At 46.2% G+C, this 22,447-nt stretch overlaps 1 protein-coding gene across 1 annotated transcript in view; it reads left to right on the forward strand.

Moving 5' to 3' along the window:
• LOC148042898 (cation channel sperm-associated auxiliary subunit gamma-like) overlaps positions 1-21,453 on the forward strand; it is a 51,233-nt gene extending 29,780 nt beyond the window's left edge. The window contains exons 18-30 of the mRNA XM_087727953.1: positions 1,110-1,172; positions 1,450-1,633; positions 6,115-6,242; positions 6,896-6,976; positions 7,612-7,668; positions 8,087-8,243; positions 8,938-9,001; positions 10,003-10,095; positions 15,120-15,218; positions 16,242-16,334; positions 17,614-17,713; positions 18,966-19,092; positions 20,781-21,453. Coding sequence (XP_087584079.1) covers positions 1,110-1,172; positions 1,450-1,633; positions 6,115-6,242; positions 6,896-6,976; positions 7,612-7,668; positions 8,087-8,243; positions 8,938-9,001; positions 10,003-10,095; positions 15,120-15,218; positions 16,242-16,334; positions 17,614-17,713; positions 18,966-19,092; positions 20,781-20,929 — 1,395 coding nt within the window. The 3' untranslated portion in view covers positions 20,930-21,453. The remainder of the gene's footprint in view (positions 1-1,109; positions 1,173-1,449; positions 1,634-6,114; positions 6,243-6,895; positions 6,977-7,611; positions 7,669-8,086; positions 8,244-8,937; positions 9,002-10,002; positions 10,096-15,119; positions 15,219-16,241; positions 16,335-17,613; positions 17,714-18,965; positions 19,093-20,780) is intronic.
• The last annotated feature ends 994 nt before the right edge of the window (positions 21,454-22,447 follow it).

The following is a 22,447-nucleotide window of genomic DNA, read 5'->3' on the forward strand; positions in this document are numbered from 1 at the left end:
CTGTTTTTTTCTGGGCACAAAAAGGGCAGCCCATGGCATACCCTACAGCAGGGGTGTTAAACTCGATTTCATGGAGGGCCACATCAGGGTTGTATTCGACCTTGGGAGGGGTGTGTGGCCATGGTGGGCGTGGCCAGCTTGACCTCACTTGTGTCGGGGACGCCTGTGGTGCCTGAGGGCTCTGCCAGTGGAAACGGGCTCCCAGGCACCGTTTTCAGCTGCGATGGCCTCCTGCATCCCTCTGCCAGCGAAAATGGAGCTTGGGAGAGACGCATGCAGCCCTCCCGAGCTCTGTTTTTGCTGGCAGAGGCACTGCGTACCGGTCCTTTGCTGTTTCCAGGGCAGCCCCGTGGGCCAGATTAAGCACCCCATGGGTCAGATCCGTGCCCCGGGCCTTGAGTTTGATACCCCTAACCCTATAAGCTAACTTCAGAAGCTTTTGGGGGAAAGTCACGTAACGTCTCCAGAAACAGGGATCTGTCCCAGTTGACAACTGACGAGGTAAAAAAAAATAAAATAGGGAGAGAATGTGTGTGTGTATATGTGTGTAAAATACAGGTGGCCTTTGACTTTCAACTACAATTGAGCCCAACATTCCTGTTATTAAGTGAGACACTGATGAAGTGAGTTTTTGCGTCTATTTTACCACCTTGTTTGCCACAGTTGTTAAGCGAATCCCTGCAGTTGTTGTTAGTCACCTGGCTGTTAAGTGAATCTGGCTTCCGCATGGACTTGGCGCTTGTCACAAGATCACAAAGGGAATCACACGATCCCCGGGAGACTGACATTGTCATAAATATCTGTTACCACATGACTCTGGGGATGTTGTAAGTGTGAAAAAGGATTGTGAGTCACTGTGTTCAAGGCCGGTGTAACTTCGCAGACAGTCACTGAATGAACCGTTGTGAGTCGAGGCACACCTGCATTCGATTGTGGCATTGAAAGAAACAAAAAGGAGAATTAAAAAATGATTGTGGGGGAAAAAAAGGCCCTTCAAACATAAATCCCTGCTAATATATGTCATCGACATAACAATAATAGATGCTAAGTTGAAATATATGAAGTGTTATGTTGGAGGTTCATTTCTTCGTGTAATCTTGTCTTCCCAGCCGTACGCAGACCCCGTCCATGACCCCACTTGGCGCTGGTGGAAGAACCAGAAAGAAGAAGCCGTAAGGAGAAAAACAACGACAACCCCTGAGTGTTATTTTCTCAGCCTTCGCACTACTTTATCCCCTTTCCAAGCCTGGCAAAATTATGAAAAAACAGTCAAACATGCCACCAAAGGGCAGTTCTGGGTTGGGTTGCATGGGAGGCCGCCAAATTCTCCCGTTCTCAAAATGTGCTTCATGAATGCAACAGAAAGTCAACATGAACCATAAAATCAACCCTTCTGGAACTTACTTGTTGGTTTTTCCCTCCCTCCCCCTCCCTCCCCCCCCCCTCCAGGAATATTTTGACTACAAGGCAAGAAACTGGGAATCATTGGGCGGGATCTTCATCGACATGCTCAACTACGCCAAAATTTACAACTTGATGACAAATAACTATCTGCCGGGAAATCTCTATCTGGACAAGAATACAGCCTACTCTTTTAATGTGTTAATGACCATCAGAACAGCGAAAGAGAGCAGTAAGGAAAGATGGCTGATTGGGGGAGCATGCCTCCCTCCCTCCCTCCCTTCCAGGGCTGGGATCCTACCAGTTTAACAATCGGTTCGCTGAGCGCATGCTTCGCCCATGCACGGAGTTTACAGAAAACTCACCATATGCATTAATGCTGGTGAGGAAAACAGCTGAGGTGCAGCAATCCACTCTGCTGCGCCGATCAGCTGGGCTTCGGAAAAGGAAATACAGGGGGTCAAATACTACGCCCCTCAGACAGGGTTCGCAACTTGGGAGTCCTCCTGGACCCACAGCTGACTTTTGAACACCATTTGTCAGCTGTGACCAGGGGGGCATTTGCCCAGGTTCGCCTAGTGCACCAGTTGCGTCCCTACCTGAACCGGGAGGCTCTCACAACAGTCACTCGTGCCCTTGTGACCTCTAGGCTGGAGTACTGCAATGTGCTCTACATGGGGCTGCCCTTGAAGAGTATTTGGCGACTTCAGCTGGTCCAGAATGCAGCCGTGCGAGCGATCGTGGGTGCACCTCTTTTCACCCACGTAACACCTATCCTCCGCGAGCTGCACTGGCTGCCTGTTGATCTCCGGGTGCGCTTCAAGGTGCTAGTTGTCACCTACAAAGCCCTTCATGGTATTGGATCTGGGTACTTGAGAGACCGCCTACTGCCAATTACCTCCACTAGGCCAATAAGATCCCATAGATTAGGCCTCCTTCGAATTCCATCAGCCGGTCAATGTCGACTGGCGACTACCCGGAGGAGAGCCTTCTCGGTGGCTGCTCCGACCCTATGGAACGAACTCCCCGTGGAGATTCGTACTCTCACCACCCTTCAGACCTTCCACGTAGCCCTTAAAACCTGGCTGTCCTGACAGGCCTGGGGCTAAAGACTTCAACCCCACCCGAATAGTATGACTGTTGTGCTTTTTAACGATGTATTGTCTTCATGTGTATAACTTGTTTTGTCCTTCCCTCCCCCTGAGTTGTGAGCCGCCCTGAGTCCCCTCAGGGAAAAGGGTGGCATACAAATAAAGTTAAATCCAAATCCAAATATTGCACAGGAGCAGGTGGGTGGGCCCACTTCAAAGTTGGAGCAAACCAGTTCGCTCCCGGCTGATAATTGGAGCCACCAGTATGCCCGAATCAGTCCGAACTGGTAGAATCCCACCCCTGCTCCCTCCCTCCCTCCCTCCCTCATTGAATTTATAGGAATTCCCGTCTCAAATTCCTGACTCTGGGCAGCTAACAAGCACTGTTCCCTCTAAGGTGCGCGCGTGCGCGGCCGCGCACGTCGCTAGAAACCTCCGCGCAGAGCTTTCTAACTGCCGCACAGAGCTTTCTACCAAAGCAAACGTGGAGAAGTCCTTTGCAGGCAGCTAGAACTGGCCGCCTGCAAAGGACCTCCCCAGACTTGTTTTGATGAGCCGCCAGTCCTCTTGCTTCTTCTCCTTCACCAGCAAAGCTCCCGCAGTGGTGCCTCTCTCTCCACGCGGAGCACCTGAGCTGGCCCCCGCGTTATCCCTCCCCCTTCCTCCTCTGCCGTGCTTTTGAGGCCGCGGGAGCTAGTAGGAAAGCGGCAGAGGTGGAGGCGATGGCAGGGATAACCCAGAGCCCAGCTGAGGTGCTCCGAGCGAAGGGGGAGGCACCACCGCCGCTGCTTTGCCGGTGAAGGAGAAGGAGCAAGAGGACTGGCAGCTTTGAAATGGTCCCGCCGGCTGCAGATTTGATTCAGCGTAAGCAGGGGCCGAACACATGCTGAGCCGACTTTGCGCAGTGAGGCGGAGTAATTCAACCCCCCCCAAAGAACACGTGTCTGTGTGTGTGTGTGTGAGAGAGAGAGAGAGAGAGAGAGTTGGATCAAAATTGGTGGCCAAAGGAGTGGAGGGAAGGAAGGAAGGAAGCCCTGCCCCCTGTGAAAAAAACTGAAGATGGAGCAGTGAATGAATAAACCATAAAAGCAACAAACAGTTAATGCGTAAGTAAGCTGAGGAGGAAGTTCTCAACTAAGGAAGAAATATTAGAAAGAAATATAAAAAGCTCAATATGCCAAAACACTTATTTTAGTCTTCATTTAATTACTTGTATTGTAGTCTGATGTAACATCTTTTTAAAGTTAACGTTAGTTAGAAAAGATAGGGTACAAAACTTAAATAATAAAAAAAATTGTACATTCATTTTGAAAAATAAATGCAATACTTGATTAATTTCATATCTTTATTTAAAATAGTTTTGGCATGGCATATGATTTTATTGACTCAGTTGGAAATGATGTGGATGTTGTATCTGATTCTGAGGCATATATATTCTTAAGTAACATAACATATAGCATATTGTCCAAACTTGCTAGACTATTTAATTGATCTTATTACTTTAAAGGGGGAGAGTTTCATGATGAATTATTTTATTACATTTATGTTGTATTTATATATTATATTTATTACATTTATATTCCACATTATATATTTGTATTGTTATTTTAGTGTTTATTGTCAATTTTGATAGATATATTGATATATCAATACTGATTTTAATCATACTAAATAACAATTACTGCTATTATTTATCAGCATTAAATATTTACATTTTTAATATCGAGTTAGTCATATTTTAGAATAATAGGATTATCTTTTAATAGGATAATTGGCAAAATCTAATTCAAATGTGATGGGTTGCATTCCAAAGGAATGTGAGAGGACAGGTTGCCTGCAAAATGCCAGGACCCAGGACCTGTTGGTGCCATGTCTCTCTCTAGCCAGTCTAATGATCTAAAAGCTGAGCAGAAGTCTTTTTTTTTCAGGGTGAGCGGAAAAGTATAGTGTTTGAGTAGCACATTTTCATGCCTGGCATTCATCAGGCTGAAACCTCGCTCACAATTGGTGCTTGGCGCTTGGAATGTTGCGCAAATGTCCAGCAGACGAGACAGAAGTTCAAACTGTTGCTCTCTTAGGTGCTCAGGCATGAAACTGTGCCGCTCAAACACTATACTTTTCCGCTCACCCTGAAAAAAAATTAGAGGGAACATTGCTAACAAGTCTTAAAACAAGATTCAAAAACAACAACTACTATTACAGTTAGTATGTTCCAAGAAGGCAATTTGTGTTTTAACCATGCTGTGATGTTGAATTCATTACCTTTATTTATACTTAGCTGGATCTACTAGCTGCTTAGATCTACTAACTGCATAGCTAGATCCACAGAGAGGAGGGGGTCAAGCTATTTTTCCAAGGCACCTTTGAAGGCCAGACAAGTAACAATGGATGGAAACTGACCAAGGAGAGATTCAACCTGGAAATAAGGAGGAACTTTCTGACAGGGAGAACAATCCACCCATGGAACAGAAGTTGCCTTCAAAAGTTTGTGGGAGATTCACCCCTGGAGGCTTTCAAGAAGAGATTGGACTGCCATTTGTCAGAAACGGTGTAGGGTCTGTTTGGGTGGGGGTTGGACTAGATGACCTAGAAGATCCCTTCCAACTGTTAATCTGTAATGTATGGATTGTGCAAATCTTGGTTATTTTCACCTTGGTTAATTGCAATAGGGGAATGTGTATGCCTGTGTCTCTGCAACTGTCATAAATATGAGTCAGTTGCCAAGCAACTGAATTTTGATCACGTGACCTTAGAACCGGCAGCAACCCAGGCCTGCCACGCCCTTGAACCAGTTCCCCAGTCGCTTCCATTGCCACTGTCTGGTTTTTTAGGTCTGCGCATGCGTAGAACAGTTTTAATTGAACTGCGCATGCACGCGCATGAAGCGTGCGCAGAAGCGAACCGGCAGTAAAGCCGGCAAGAACCCATCCCTGATGCTGCTGTAGCAATAGCAAGAGCCCTTAGACTAATACACCACTTCACAGTGCTTTCCAGCCCTCTAAGCGGTTTACAGAGTCGGCCTCTTGCCCCCAACAAATCTGGGTCCTCATTTGACCCACCTTGGAAGGACGGAAGGCTGAGTCAACCTTGAGCCTGGTGAGATTCGACCTGCCAAATTGCAGGCAGCCAGCAGTCAGCAGAAGTAACCTGCAGTACTGCACTCTAACCACTGTGCCACCACGGCTCATAGTGACTTTGAAAGAAAATGAATGGTTGTAAGGTGAGAATTGCCAGTATCTATCTATCTACTTACAGAGTCTAGAGGAGTGTTTCTCAACCTTGGTCACCTGAACATGCGTGGACTTCAACGCCCAGAATTCCCCAGTGTTTCTCAACCTTGGTCACCTGAAGCTGGCTAGGGAATTCTGGAAGTTGAAGTCCACGCATCTTCAGGTGACTAAGGTTGAGAAACACTGCTCTAGAGGGCAAAATGGTCTTGGAAGCAGAAGGGATGGTTTCTATATCTCCCTCGGCTTTCGGTGTGGTCCGAGGCAGCTTATTTGAGTGGGAGAAGAGGGTCTCGGGTTGCCGGTATCCCAAACGGTGTGTGTTTGTGTGTGTGTGTGTGTGCATGTGTGCATGCACACACCCATCCTCAGCCGTTGTGCTTTTTTGCCTCCAGTGGGAGAAACAGCCGATGAAAATTCCCTCGACTACATCTGGCTGGCTGCTACTATGGCCCATCCCCAGTATGTCAAGACAGAACTGCAGAGGCAAGAACTCATCAGCCGAGGCTCGGTGTTATATCGGGTAAGACCCAGATGATAATTGATTCTATGGACACGTGACTCTTCCTTGCAGGGTTAGCACTAGCACTGTGTTCTGACCCAGCTTCCCGAACATCAGAAAACCTCTGAAGTTAAATCAGTGGTTCCTCTATTAGGAGTGCCAGCAGCCCCAGCAGGCTAACAAGTCTCTCCGTCCAGAAGATGAATAGTGGCCTGTCACATCTTGCCTTTTATCCTGAGAGCCAGGGTAGAGCTTCACTAGGAGCGGTGGTTCCTCCGTCCCAAGGACCGGCCCATAGTTTTCCACTGCTCTCCTCTCCTCTGCCTTCTGCGCATCCATGCGTCAGGCACTGGACCCAGCTGTTCCTCCTCTTCTTCATCAATCACCTCCAGACCTGGGGGATGTTACTGCGGGTTGGGTGCACATGCGATTTGCGCGCACACACTCTCTGCGTACATGCACAGTTGCCTGTAAATAGGTTTGTGCATGTGCAGAACATTAAAAATGTCCCCAAAACCATGGCGCGGCAACCGGGGAACCGGTTCAGGGGCATGTCGAGCCTGCCATCTCTACCTGTTCGGCAACCCAGTGGCAATTTCCACTCCTGATTCGTGCAAACCAGTGCAAATCGGTAGCAACCCACCTCTGATCTGACTTCTCCCCACCCCCAATAGGTAACCATTAAAGACAGTGGGAATTACCCAAGGCAGCAACTCAGCGGGCGGCGCCTTCTGAAAAGCTCAGCTGACTTAAAGGTGAGGCTTCATCAGCAGTTCTGGATATCCATGGATCTCCTCTCTGGTCTTAGTTGATTGATTGATTGGCTTGAGTGATTGCCCTCACCTTTGTCACTTTATAAGGAACTCACGAGGGCGAACATTCCTTGTACTCCTTCCTCCTCTTATTTTCCTCATAGCAACTAGCCTGGGAGGTGGGTGGGGATGAGGAAAAGTGACTGGACCAAAGTCACCCAGCCGGTGTTCATGTCTAAGGCAGCTCTAGAACTCATAGTCTCCTAGTGATTGGGGCAGAGTTATTCAACTGGCTTCCATGCCTAAAGTGGGACTAGAATTCAGTGTCTCCTGGCGGCCCAAGTCACCCAGCTGGCTTTCATGCCTAAGGTGGGACTACAACTCCCAGTCTCCTGGTGATTGGTCCAATGTCAACCAGCTGGCTTTCATGCCTAAGGCAAAACTAGAGCTCCCAGCCGCCAGCTTCTAACCTAGTGCCACAATCAGGAGACCAAGCTTGGCCCCTCTAAATCTCTCACCATTTTCTTTTCACCTCTGGCCAAGCGTTTCCTGTTCTGTCTTACCTGTTAGCTGGTGAAACTGCTCTTTCTACTTCCTTCCTCTGAGGGATCCATGAATCTTTTGTCCACTTTTCTCAGGTGGTCAATTCGGATATGGCCTGTTATCGCCATAGAAGCTTGTCCCTGGATTTGCAGGTAATCTGAATTCCTCAGGAAGGCAATTTCTTCCCGGTTTCTTTTCCTTCCAACAGACCAACAGCAGGGGGACCACACAGAACGACTGGCTTATTTTAAACAACAATGGATATCAACACACGTGGCGTAAGACACAGAATAAAGCCAGTAATAAAATGGGTACAAGATCTTCAAGACTTCCTCCTTAGAATGTCTTCCGTTAGAGCAGGGGTGTCCAAACTGAGCCACTTTAAGACTTGTGGACTTAATAACTCCCAGAATGTTCTGGCTGGGGAATTCTTGAAGTCCACAAGTGTTAAAGTTGCCAAGTTTAGGCACCCCTGCCATAGGGGCAATGGGGTTTTTAAAAAATGGCCGTGTTTATACCTCAATGTGAAAGAGAAGGGATGTATAAATCCACTTCTTTGTTGGCCCCCAGGGTTCTAAAACATTCTTGATCTATATCGGATGCCCCCCAGGCAAGAGATTGGCGTTTGACATCACTTACACACAGAATTACACCACGGAGAAGAACAAGCACTACTTTGACTGTGTTGAACCAGATCCAGAAATGCCCTGTTTTTTCTTCAGCGATGGTAAATGACTTTGCATCCCCCCCCACCTCCTCTTCACAAACCCCACTCCCTTCTAGCACTGATAACATTACCTAGTTGGGTAATGAAACGTCTGCAGGAAAACTCCCAAGCTCAGACAGCACCAAGAATCCCACAGTCTTCCTCCTCCTCCTCCTCCTCCTCCTCCTCCTCTTTTTCTCCCCCCCTTCTCTGACTCCTTTTCCTTCTGTCCTTCTCTGTCTTCCTCCTTCTCTTCCTCCTACTTTTCCTTCTGTTCTTTCCCCCTCCCCACCCTTCCTCCTCCTTTTCACCTCATCTTTTTCATGATAATGATCATCACTTCCATCATTGCCAATAACAGAGACAACCGTATTTCCATACCATTCCTGGAATGTACCATCATTCAGGGAATCCAGGTTAGGGGCCAACGTAGTTAGGACAGAGCCTCTCTGCATTTGTCTAGATGGGCGTGTCTGAGGCCACCCTGTGCCTACACCTGAATAACTCAGAAGGCACGAGATGCAAAAAAAACACCAAACCCGTGCGAATCCAGTTCCCCCGGAGTCAGCTTCAAGGATGGGTGTTGGATTTGAGCCAGCCACCTGCTGGAAACCTTTCGAGAGACAGCCTGGGAACCCCAGCGCGTTCCCCGCCGTGTTCCCATCTACTCCCGTTTGTGAGCTGGGAGCAAGGCACTTGCTTGTTTCCCTTGCAGTCTTCTACCCGTTCTTCTTGATCCAAGACATGGTGACCGGAGACTCGGGGCGGTTCCACGGCAGGTAAGAGAGGTGGGGACGGGCCTCAGGCCTCTCAGAGTTGGGACCTGGGGTTGGGGTGGGGAATGGGGCCTTGTCTTTGGGGCAGTGGGGAAATTCAAACATTTTCCCTACCGGTTTTGTGGGCGTGGCTTGGTGGCCATGTGACCAGGTGGGCGTGGCTGCACAACTGACTCACACACAATGTGAAAAGCAGCTGGATTTTGCACCAAATGGCCCCTGCAACAAGCCTCACAGACAATCAGGCACAGCTGATCGTGAGAACTTAAAAAAAAAAAACTTTTTAAAGCATTTTTAAACTACCACTTCAAGAGAACTTGCCTGAACCGGTAGCATTTCACCCCTGCTTTGGGGTCTTGGCAATAAGAGGTAGAAGAGGAAGAAAACTGGTTCAGGGAAGCTCCTACATCAGCACCAGAAAGGCTGGCTGGTTCGCTCTCTTTCTCTCTCTCCCTCCCTCCTTCCCCCCCCCTCTGTCTATGTGTGTGTGAGAGAGAGGGAGAGGGGGGGGAGTGGTGGCAGGTTTGATCAGCCTGATAGTGAATCTTTGCCTAGCGCTAGCTGGGGAATTCTGGGAATGGAAGTCCACCCACGTTAACATTGCCGAGGTTGAGGCAGCGTTAGAAAATCAGCTTTGGCAATCAATTGGTGGCTTTTTAGTTCCTGCTATCTAAAATGGGGGGGGGGAGGCCCAAAAAGAGAGGTGTGGCTTTTTCTCAACTGTGCAAATCATATTTAACCGAAAGGGGGGGATTGTGTAAGTTGGCTACATAACAACGATGTGATTGTGACATCACATAACAATAAGTGAGAAGAATCAGACTTCAGAAGTTGTGGGGTGTTTCATCGCAGGATGTTTTTAAGAAGAGACCGGATGGGCATTGGTCTGGCACGATACAACATGGTTTCCTATTTGAGCCAGGGGGTTGGACTAGAAGACCTCCAGGGTCCCTTCCAGCTCTGTTCTGAATCTGAATCTTCCGTCTTCCTTGTTCTCTTGACAGCTACCTCTTTACCATCATTGGCGGGGGTCCCTTTTCCCAGAGCAACATCAGATACTTCACTCCGGAAGAGATCGTAAAATACAACACTAACAGGTGACTTTTCAGCAGGCTGCTGCCTAGACCCAGTCTGAATTGAACTCACAAACGAACCGGTAACTGATGCTGCTCACCCAAAACATGTGTTATATGTGCAGCCCAGGGGTGGGATTCAAAACTTTTTACTACCGGTTCTGTGGGAGTGGCTTGGTGGGCTGCAAAATCCCCATTTCCTCCTGATCATGGTACATATCAGAGGTGGGTTCCTTCTGGTTTGCACCGGTTTGGTGAAACTGGTAGTGTAAATGGCAACTGGTAGGGATGGCATGCTCGCCACACACCTGAACCAGCTCCCCAGCCACCATGACATCTTTTTTTGACCTTTTTAAATGTTCTGCGCATACGTAGACCTATTTATAGGTAACATTTATAGGCAGACCTATTTATAGGCAAAATTGCGCATGCACTGAACCAGCAGTAATGCCAGCAGAAACTTACCCCTGGAATATATGTTGTGCACAGACAATAAAGAATTATTATTATTATTATTATTATTATTATTATTATTATTATTATTATTATTATTATTATTATTATTATTATTATACAATTGTATCACAGCGGCCAGTTGTTTCGCCGGATTTGGCATTGGTTACTAGTCGGGCCCCACCCAGGGGCCTAGGACGTCGTAACGTATTTTCGTAATATGCGTGCAGATCCAAGCAGTGCGGCTTTTTGCATTTGACTGATGGTGATTTTGTCAATATTTAACTGTTTTAAATGTAATTCCAGTGCTTTTGGAATAGCACCCAGTGTGCCAATTACCACTGGAATTACCACTGCTGGTTTGTGCCATAGTCGTTGAATTTCGATTTTTAATTCCTGGTATCTTGCGATTTTTTCATGTTCCTTCTCGGCGACCCTGCTATCACCTGGTATTGCAATGTCTATGATTGTGACCTTATTTTTCTCAACCAGTGTGATGTCTGGTGTATTATGCGCCAGTATTTTGTCGGTTTGTATACGGAAATCCCACAAGATCTTGACCATCTGATTTTCTGTGACTTTTTCAGGCTGATGTTCCCACCAGTTTGTTGCTGTTTTAATATTATAATTTTTGCACAAATTCCAATGGATCATTTGTGCTACTGAATTGTGCCGCAATTTATAATCAGTCTGCGCGATTTTTTTACAGCAGCTGAGTATGTGATCAACAGTTTCGTCAGCTTCTTTGCAAAGTCTGCATTTGGCATCATCAGAGGATTTTTCGATTTTGGCCTTAATGGCATTTGTGCGGATAGCTTGTTCTTGCGCAGCCAGGATTAGTGACTCTGTTTCTTTCTTTAATGTACCTGTTTTTAACCATAACCAAGTTTGTTCCCTGTCCACTTTATCTTTTATTTTTTCCAGAAATTGACCATGCAGTGCTTTGTTCTGCCAACTCTCCATTCTTGATTTTATCACATCTTTTCTGTATTCTTGTTTTGTCTGTTGGGCCTTCAGTAGATTTTTGTTCTTTACTTCGATTAATAGATGTTCTTGACTTTCTTTTAAATAATCAGCCAGTGCATGTTTTTCTTCTTCAACTGTTTGCTTCACTTGTAATAATCCTCTGCCACCTGATTTTCGGGGCAGATATAGTCTATCAGTATCACCACGTGGATGTAAACTGTAGTGCATTGTCATTAGTTTTCTGGTTTTTCGGTCCAAAAGGTCCAAATCAGTTTGTGTCCAGTATTATTATTATTATTATTATTATTACACAATTGTATCACAGCGGCCAGTTGTTTCGCCGGATTTGGCATTGGTTACTAGTCGGGCCCCACCCAGGGGCCTAGGACGTCGTAACGTATTTTCTTAATATGCGTGCAGATCCAAGCAGTGCGGCTTTCTGCATTTGACTGATGGTGATTTTGTCAATTTTTAACTGTTTTAAATGTAATTCCAGTGCTTTTGGAATAGCACCCAGTGTGCCAATTACCACTGGAATTACCACTGCTGGTTTGTGCCATAGTCGTTGAATTTCGATTTTTAAGTCCTGGTATCTTGCGATTTTTTCATGTTCCTTCTCGGCGACCCTGCTATCACCTGGTATTGCGATGTCTATGATTGTGACCTTATTTTTCTCAACCAGTGTGATGTCTGGTGTATTATGTGCCAGTATTTTGTCGGTTTGTATACGGAAATCCCACAAGATCTTGACCATCTGATTTTCTGTGACTTTTTCAGGCTGATGTTCCCACCAGTTTGTTGCTGTTTTAATATTATAATTTTTGCACAAATTCCAATGGATCATTTGTGCTACTGAATTGTGCCGCAATTTATAATCGGTCTGCGCGATTTTTTTACAGCAGCTGAGTATGTGATCAACAGTTTCGTCAGCTTCTTTGCAAAGTCTGCATTTGGCATCATCAGAGGATTTTTCGATTTTGGCCTTAATGGCATTTGTGCGGATAGCTTGTTCTTGCGCAGCCAGGATTAGTGACTCTGTTTCTTTCTTTAATGTACCTGTTTTTAACCATAACCAAGTTTGTTCCCTGTCCACTTTATCTTTTATTTTTTCCAGAAATTGACCATGCAGTGCTTTGTTCTGCCAACTCTCCATTCTTGATTTTATCACATCTTTTCTGTATTCTTGTTTTGTCTGTTGGGCCTTCAGTAGATTTTTGTTCTTTACTTCGATTAATAGATGTTCTTGACTTTCTTTTAAATAATCAGCCAGTGCATGTTTTTCTTCTTCAACTGTTTGCTTCACTTGTAATAATCCTCTGTCACCTGATTTTCGGGGCAGATATAGTCTATCAGTATCACCACGTGGATGTAAACTGTAGTGCATTGTCATTAGTTTCCTGGTTTTTCGGTCCAAAAGGTCCAAATCAGCTTGTGTCCAGTTAACTATGCCAGCTGTGTATCTTATAACTGGTATTGCCCAGGTATTTATGGCTTTGATTGTATTTCCACCATTCAATTTAGATTTCAAAATTTTCCTAACTCTGTTGGTGTACTCTCGTCTGACAATAGTTTTTACTTCTCCATGCTTGATGTTATCCAACTGCAGAATGCCTAAGTATTTGTAGGCTTCATTTTCTTTGCATTTAATTAGTTGGCCATTGGGCATTTCAACTCCCTCAGATGCAGTGATTTTGCCCCTTTTTATGGATACAGTGGCGCATTTTTCCATGCCAAACTGCATTGAAATATCGGTGCTGAATACTCGGACTGTATTTGTCAATGATTGGATTTCTATTTCTGACTTTCCATAGAGTTTCAAATCATCCATATATAGTAAATGCGAAATTTTTTCAGCTTTTTTGGCTGTTTGGTAGCCTAATTTCATTTTTTTTAAGATTACTGATAGTGGGATCATTGCGATGATGAAGAGAAGAGGTGAAAGTGAATCACCCTGGAAAATTCCTCGCTTGATATTAACCATTCCGTAGCTCTCATTCCCTACTGCCAACTCAGTTCTCCATTGTTTCATTGCCTTTTCAGTAAAGGATGTAATATTTTTGCTAATGCCAGTTGTTTCTAAGCATTTTATGATCCAACTATGTGGCAGTGAGTCAAATGCCTTTTTGTAATCAATCCAGACCATATTCAAGTTCGTTTTTCTGTTCTTACAATTTTCTAATATCATTTTATCAATTAGAAGCTGATCTTTTGTGCCCCTGCTCCTTCTTTTGTTGCCTTTTTGCTCTACTGGCAAGATGTTGTTTGTTTCCAAATAATCCATCATGTTATCTGCAATAATGCCTGTGAGTAATTTGAAGGTTGTTGGCAAGCATGTTATTGGTCTATAGTTTTCAGGTGTTGTTCCTTTAGTTGGATCTTTCTGAATCAAGTATGTTTTTCCAGTTGTCAACCATTCATCAATTTGGCCCTTTTGTAAAATTTCATTCAGTTGCCTGGCCAATATTGCATGTAAACTGGTCAGATATTTGAGCCAGAAACCATGTAATTGGTCCTTTCCAGGTGATGTCCAATTCTTTACCTTTTTAACTCGATTTTTGATCATCTCAGTTGTTATTTCTAATACTTGCATTTGTTTGTTGCCAATGCTTTTCTCAAAGTCATGTATCCACTTTGCTTCCTTGTTGTAGTCCTTTGCATTTTCCCACAATTCTTTCCAGAATTCAACTGTGGCCTGCTTTTCTGGTTTTTCACTTTTGGTGTCACCATTCACATTAAGACTTTGATAAAAACGCCGTTGGTCTGATCGAAATTGCTGATTTTGTTTATATTGGATGATTCGTGCCTCATATCTTTCAATTTTTCTAGCTGTTGCTGTTATCTGCTGTTTTACAATCTCTACAGCTTCATTGATGTTTCTTGTATCCAATCTATATCTTCTGATTAGCCGATTATTATTATTATTATTATTATTATTATTATTATTATTATTATATACTTTATTCATTAAACATGAAACTCAGCAACTGAACATTCAAAAATGCACCATAAATACCAGTGACTGGTGCTAATGGTTGATACGGTTTGCTGCCAGCGTCCCAGGTATCAACCAGGAGCTTCTTAAAATATAAGATGTTCCGAGTAGGGCAGTTTTTGGAAGTTCCACTGGTTTTATTGCAGGAAGCTGCAATTTGTTCATGTATCTTGTAAAACTCTTGGACATCGTGCCAAATGCCCCGATGACCATGGTTACATGCTTCATCCATAGCCATGTAGTTTCGATGGCCAGGTCACGATATTTCATTATTTTTTCTACTTCTTTTTCTTCGACTCTGGCATTATTATTATTAGCTGGGACTCAGGAGGCAGAGAATAGATGGGGGTGGGGCCAGCCAGAGGTGGTATTTGCCGGTTCTCCGAACTACTCAAAATTTCCACTACCGGTTCTCCAGAACCGCTCAGAACCTGCTGAATGCTACCTCTGACACAGCCCCAAACTGGGCACACAGGACTGTGTTCTGCTCCAGCTTCAGCTTCTGAATAATCTTCTAGGGTAGCCCCCTGTAGATCATGTGGCAGTCAGGAATGGAAGATCTGCTACAAAAAAAGTGGGGGGAAAGGGCTCTGGACTCCTGATGTGGACGGTCTTGATCTGTATTTGGCTTCTCTAGTAATTCGTCAGCTTTGATCTGGGCGAGAGCCGACGTAGAAGTGAATGATACCAATGAGGAAGGATTCCCGATTCTCTCTGAATCCAACTCTGGAATTGTGTAAGTTCTACTGTGAAAGATACGCTTGTCGGTTTGGGTTTGCAGATCCGCTTCTAGGCAGGCTCTTCGAATTCTATCCTCCAGTGAAAGAGGCTTGGATATAGTTTGGGGTAGACCAACAACCAAGAAGGAAACACTAGCAACAGCACGTAGACTTATATACCGCTTCACAGGGCTTTCCAGCCCTCTCTAAGTGGTTTACAGAGTCAGCCTCTTGCCCCCCCCAAACAATATAGGTCCTCATTTGACCCACCTCACAAGGATGGACGGCTGAGTCAACCTTGAGCGGGTCAGGATCGAACTGCTGGCAGTGGACAGAGTTAGTCTGCAATGCTGCAGTTTAACTACTGCACACCATGGAAGGGAGGGAGGGAGGAAGTGCTTTACAGCCCTCTCAGCTTAGAGTCAGCCTCTTGCCCCCAACAATCTGGGTCCTCGTCTGACCGACCTCGGAAGGATGGAAGACTGAGTCAACCTTGAATAACAATACCCCAATCAAGAAGCTACCAACTCAGACAAACAATCAAACTCTAAACAACAGCCTAATTAGAGAATCCCACCAACACTGACAGTGCAACCCACTGTTTATAAACACAGCAAATCCCACTCCCTTCTAGCCCTGATAATATTCCCTAGTCGGGAAATGAAATGTCTGCAAGAAAACAACCAGCTTCTGCCAACCTAGCAGTTCAAAAGCACGTAAAAAATGAAAATAGAAAAATAGGAACCACCTTTGGTGGGAAGGTAACCGCATTTTGTGCCACTTCGGGGTTGAGTCATGCCGGCCACATGACCACGGAGACGTCTTTGGAGAGTGCTGGCTCTTCGGCTTTGAAACTGAGATGAGCATCGCCCCCTAGAGTCGGGGATGACTAGCACATATGTGCAAAGGGAACCTTTACCCTTTTTGGATTTTACACCATCCCAAACCAATCTTAAAAAAAAACAGGATTCCACCCATAGATATGAAGCATCCCATTGTAGGATCTTGCCTGACACAAAATCTCTTTTTTCCCCCTTTAGGTGGATTTGTCAGAAAAACTCTCCGTGTTACGATATCGTCCCTCAAAGTTTGGCCACTCCCGATTATTTCTTTGTGATCAAAGTATCCAACAGGTACTTGGGATTTTGATGTTGAAACTGATTCCTCTGCCTGTAGTCGGGTGAAATCATGCCAGAATGCACAGGGAGAGCTTTTTCTAAGGGTGGATGTGTCTGTCTGCCTATCTGTGCATATGTGTGTAGTATGTTCTTATTAAATTACTAGCCTGCTGCAAGAGTGAAGCCCATGATCTGGAGACTGTCGGACTAAGACCTTGATTAATTATGTAGAACGGTGTTTCTCAACCTCCGTCATTTTAAGACGGGTGGTGTAGGAGAAGGAGTGGCAGAGGAGCCAGTTTAGAATCCCTACATAGTCACAGATAAACACAGCCCAACCTCCTTTGAATTCAGGTGACCCTTATCCACCCTGTTTCCATGAAAATAAGACCTCTCCAGATAATAAGCCTGATCAGGCTTTTGAGCGCATGTGCTAAAATAAGCCCTCCCCCAAATATTGCAACACAGCAGCAGCCATGAGGTGACCATGCTCGCCACCACCTGCACCTGAAAAATAATAAGACCTCCCCAAAAATAAGGCCAAGCGCTTATTTCAGGGGTCAAAAGAAAATGAGGCTCTGTCTTATTTTCAGGGAAACATGGTGACTCTGAGCAGGTACTAAAGGTTAGTGGAGAAGATTCCTCTGCTTAGGCATGATTAGCAGTAAATCCCGTTTCCTTGGACCTTTACATGTGGATTCAGTCTTTCGCACCTGACAGGTGGACTTCAGCTCCCCGAAGCTGGGAGCTGAGGTCCAACTTCTTAAAGGCCGAGAAACACAGATGTAGAAACCTAGAAAATGAGAGCCTGCGATGGGATTTAATCACTGTGAGGCGAGGGAAAACTTTTTAAAAAGGACGGTGTCAGGGTTCCAAGTAATACCCCCATAGCAAACAAAATTCTTCCAAGAACAGTTTTATTGGATGTATCACATTGGCACAGACTGGTGAAAACCAACTCTGAATGTTCCCGCGGTTTTCACCTAATTAAAAGAAAAAGTTTTCTCTCTTCCCCAAACAATCAGTCACCTGGTCCAATCAAGGTGGCCTCCAGTTGGCTGTAACTTCATTCCTCCTCTCTCCGAGCACCTGTGGGAATGGCCTTGGTTCCCAGGAGAAAGTATTTTGCTTTGGCTACAAACCCCGGCTATCTCTACTCCCCCCTCCCTATCCCTCAGCTCCAGTGTGGTAATACTGAAGCCTCAAAATGGCCTCGGTCCGGTCAGCTTCAGGTTGAGAGACGGACGCTTTGCTCCCGTGGCCCACCTCTCTCTGTTCTTGTCTGCTTCCACAGGGGGGTCGACCAAACCACCTACTGTGACTATGCCTTGGAGTTCATCGTTCACATCCACGGCCTGCGCCTCAGCCCCCACCGTGCCATGTACATAATGAAGGTAAGACAGCTGGGCTTTGACTAGGTGTCAGGATGCCAAGTAATAGACCCCTAGCTAGCAAAACTCCAAGGCGGGTAGATGCCTCAAAGAAATAGCTTTATTGGATATATCATATTGGCACGGATCTGGTGAAAACTGACTCTGAACATTGCCGCAGTTTTCACCTACCATATTTTTCGGAGTATAAGATGCACCAAGATTTTGAAGAGGTAAATTTTTTAAAAAATATTTTTTTGCACTTTGCAGGCCTCCCAAACTCTCTGCATGCCTCATTTGTTTTGTGAAAAACGGGGCATCCAGAGTGTTTGAGAGGCCTGCAAAGTGCTCCTTGGGCGGGGGGGGGGGACGGGACCGGGGAGCAAAAACAAGTAAAAAACGGCCCTAACCCTCTGCACGTCCTTTTTTGCAATATGGGCGGAGTTTTGAAAGGCCAAAAATGCTGTATACAGTGTATAAGACGCACCCAGATTTTCATCCTCTTTTTGGGGGGAAAAGGTGCATCTTATACTCCAAAAAATATGATAATTAAAAGTTTTTCACCTTCTCAAAACAATCAGTCACATGGTCCAATTGGCTACAAAGCCCCAACTGTCTCAAATCCCCCCATCCCTCAGCTCCAGTGTGGCAGCACTGAAGCTCCAAGGTGGCTTCGGCCAGGTCAGCTTCAGGGTTGACACTAGGTTCAGGGGTTGTGTGAAGGGCAACCCTGTTGGGAAGCCTATTCCGCGTGTAAAAGGAAGGGAAAGAGCCAGCGAACTCAGCAGGGAGACTCTTGACAAGTGTCGTGTATCCTCAGCCCCAGAGGCTCCCCGGTGGTTCCCTTCTGGGATCGGGAGGCTAAGGGCTTTAACAACTTGAAGATGTGCGGACTTCAACTCCCAGAATTCCTATGCCGGCATTTCTGACTGGGGAGATTCTGGGAGTTGAAGTCCAGACATCTTCAAGTTGCCAAGTTTGAGAAACATTGTCTTAGGGCCTTAGACCATCTTCAGAATGACAACGCTCCTGTTGAGGCCAGTTGGCAGAGCTAGGTTTTCAGGCCCTTTCAGAAGAACGAAAGGGCCTGTCCGGATCTCACCTGTGTGTGTGTGTGTGTGTGTGAGAATTATTCTCCCCACCCTAACTAAAACGAAGGCTGAGCATTCCTGGGCCAGCAGGATAAGAAGACAATGCAACGGGGAATGGGTGGGTGGGGTTCTCAGCTGAGGAATTCACGGCCCACCCTTCTCCCTCTCCTCTTTCCTTCTCTCAGATTTCATTTGCTGTTATCATCGGACTGGTCATTCTGTATATCTTCGTTGACACAGTGGCCCCTTGGGTTAAACAATTCTGCAACAGGACGTTAAAGAAGATGGAGGAAGCTATAGCATTTCGGGCTGGTGAGTTTCCAACCAGTGGCCTCTTGGACTGTTTTCTTGACATTTCAACCAAACCTACGGGCAAACTAAGAAGTGACTTTGAGCTTGAAGCCCACTGAGCAGGGGTGAAATTCAGCCAGTTCTGAAATTTTGAGTTGTTTGGAGAACCAGCAAATCCCACCTCTGACTGGCCCCAGGAGTGGAGAGGGAATGGGGATTTTGCAGCATCCTTCCCCTGCCACGCCCACCAAGCCACGCCCACAGAACCACTAGTAAAAAAAAATTGAATTTCATCGCTGAGGCTCCTTAAGGCAGATTTGCCCAGCCAGGGACCTTTGAGAAGGTGGGACCTTTGTCGCCAGAGTCATCTCTGCTTTCTTGGACCTCCTGGCATCTTGCTCAGGGACTCCTAGTGGGCTGCATCTTTCGTGCCCGGGGTACAAGAAGTAAAAATCGCATCTGCTTCTTGCCACATCAGTCTGCTTAGTCGAGGGGTGTCAAACTCAATTTCATTGAGGGCTGCATCAGGGCTGTGGTTAACCTCGGGGAGTGGGGGACAGGTGGGCGCGCTTGACTGGGTGGGTGTGGCCATATTGACGCCACTCCCCAAACTGCTGGCACGTTTCCTCTTCGCATTGGGTAGACTGGACTGAAGCGATGTGTGCCAGCCCCTTACATTTTCCAGGACATCCCCACGGGCCAGATCCAAGCACATCGCAGGCTTGAGTTTGACACCTCTGGCTTAATCTATTCCTGCTGAAGTCTGCAGGATCTCGCCGAGGTTGTGTCTCACCTGCTCTTCTGCCCTGCCATCCTAGAGTTGGGATTTAGGATATTCCGTTACTTCAATCAGGTGCCTTTTCTGCATGAGTTATCGGAGGGGTTTCTAGCAAGAGCAATATCCCTTAGACTTACATACCGCTTCACAGGGCTTTGCAGCCCTCTCTAAGCGGTTTACAGAGTCAACATATTGCCCCCAACAATCTGGGTCCTCATTTGACCCACCTCGGAAGGATGGAAGGCGGAGTCAACCTTGAGCTGGTCAGAATCAAACTGCTGGCAGTCGGCAGAGTTAGCCTGCAATACTGCATCCTAACCACTGCGCCACCACGACTCTGCCCTGTATGGTCAGACAGAATGGGCACACACGGCTCCTCCTGATTAAAACAATAGCATCTTTGGGGACCCCGCAAAGGTGTCTTTTCTGTTGCAACACCTAGAACAGCCTAAGGCAGGCCTGGAACTCACTGTTTCCTGGTGATTGGCCCAAAGTCACCCAGTCTCCTTTCATGCCTAAGGCGGAACTAGAACTCACCATGGTGATTGGTCCAAAATCATCCAGCTGGCTCTCATGCTTAAGGTTGGACTAGAACTCACTGTTTCCTGGTGATTGACCCAAAGTCACCCAGCCGGCTTTCATCCCTTCAGTGGGACTAGAACTCAACTTCTCTCTTTTCGCCCAGGGCCTAAACAACTGGACCAAACTGGTTCATAGGATTTTATCTGTTAATGCAATACGATTATAGTATAGTATAATCTTTATTGTCATTGTACTTAAATACAACGAAATGATCATTCTTTGGAGGTATATTCTTCTCATTTTTTTAATCTGACTCTTTTACATGTTCTAATTATGGGGACTTGGAGCCGGCTCCTCCTGGCGAATCCTTAACTCTCCTGTCCTTTCTCTTGTGTCTTTTTCTTACCAGAATCCAGCCTCACCTTCTCTTCTTCCTTCAGCAGTCAAGGATCTCTTCGGCACCTGCCTTCTGACATCAGTTCTGGGGACCCCGCCAATGCCCCATCTACCACTCAGGCCCACTCCAGAAGATTTGCACCCCATCATGAGGCACAATAGAGCAGCCGTGACTTGCCAGATTCATCAGGCACTGTGGTTTTCCGGTGCCTGGATGTGTGCCATCTTTTGTCTGTGGTAATGGTCCGAGAAAGATCTTTTTTCTTAAGATGGAGGGTATCAGCAATGGGGAAGACACTTTAAGCACCAGCTGTCTGATTTTGGGAACAGGGTTGCGCTGTTAGGCTAGTCTTGCAAAAGGCTCGAAAGTCACCCTAACGCTAACCTATGAATTGGTTTGGGGTATTTTGTTGCTGTTATACTACTGATTTTCCACCCTCTCCTTTTTTTCTAAAAATTGTATTTCTTTAACCCCTGATCCTCTCTCAGCTGCTGCAGTTCTGTGTCTCGATGCTGGGAACGGCTACCGGGAAAAATTAAACAAGGGGGTAACCACTAAAATAAATGTGGGTGATAAGAGGAAATGGGAATCCTTACAGGCAGCGGGTGGCAAGTTTCTGATTTTCCTGTTCAGAGTTCCTGACTCGGTTTTGTTTGAATAAATATTTGGGTTCTATTTGTTGTCACCTGGATGCTTTCTTCTTCATTTGGGCATTTTGGGCAATGCCAATCATTCCAGAAACCCACCTGTTTCAGGAATGATTGGCAGGGGAGCCATTCTCTGCTGCTTTTCCAGACTGGGAGACTGCATGGCTGGAAAACATTGTAAACTTTTGGCTCGGTCCTGGTGGAACTTCTCTGCAGACACCAACATATGCCATTGCCCTCTTTAGAAACAGAAACTACCAGCTAGCAGCAAGATGTTAAATCTAGAGCAATGATTCTCAGTCTCAGAAACTTTTAAGATACGTGGACTTCAAACCCCTAGCCATCTTTAGGCATGCCTGGGGAATTCTGGGCGTTGAAGTCCCCTATCTTAACGCCTGCTGGTGGAGGGATTGTGGGAGTTGCAGTCTATCCATCATAAAGCATACTGCCTGAGGGATTCTGAGAGTTTGAGTGATCCTGAGGAAAGGAATAGAAAGCAACTGAGCGTGCAACTCTATACTTTTTTTTAACTCTATAGTCTGCAGGGTAATATGTCTGTTGCTGTACTTCCGTCTCGCGAGCAACCCTCTCTCGATAGTGACCCCTTGTGGCGCCTCCGAAGAGTGTCTCCTCCAGGCTCGGCCAAGACTTTGGGACCAAGCAAGAATGGGGAAGCTACTTTGACCGCTCAGATAGCGGGACCCCCAGCCACCCCCCTGCTCTGCATGGACTCCACTCTGCATCTCTTGAGACAGAAGGAGCCCCTCCGGGTGGGAGCAGTAAATCCAAGGTGGCTTAGCACGCGCACATACACACACACGCATCGCCTTGCAATTGACCCTTTGCAAGTGAGGCCCGAGGACGATACCTCTGGAAAGCTGGTTTTTAAGGGGGGGAGGGGGGGGCAACCAGAGGGGCAACCCAGTGGCCAGTCACCCCGTTCCCAGGACTTCAAGGCAGAAAGGAAAATATGGGTGGGGTGGAGAGGAGAGCAGAGCGTTTCCAGTTGGACCTCCCTCCCCCGAACCCCCT

Source organism: Thamnophis sirtalis, unplaced genomic scaffold (assembly GCF_051295495.1).
Source record: "Thamnophis sirtalis isolate CommonGarterSnake01/CBP01778 unplaced genomic scaffold, rThaSir2_p1.2 scaffold_13, whole genome shotgun sequence".
Taxonomy (NCBI): domain Eukaryota; kingdom Metazoa; phylum Chordata; class Lepidosauria; order Squamata; family Natricidae; genus Thamnophis; species Thamnophis sirtalis.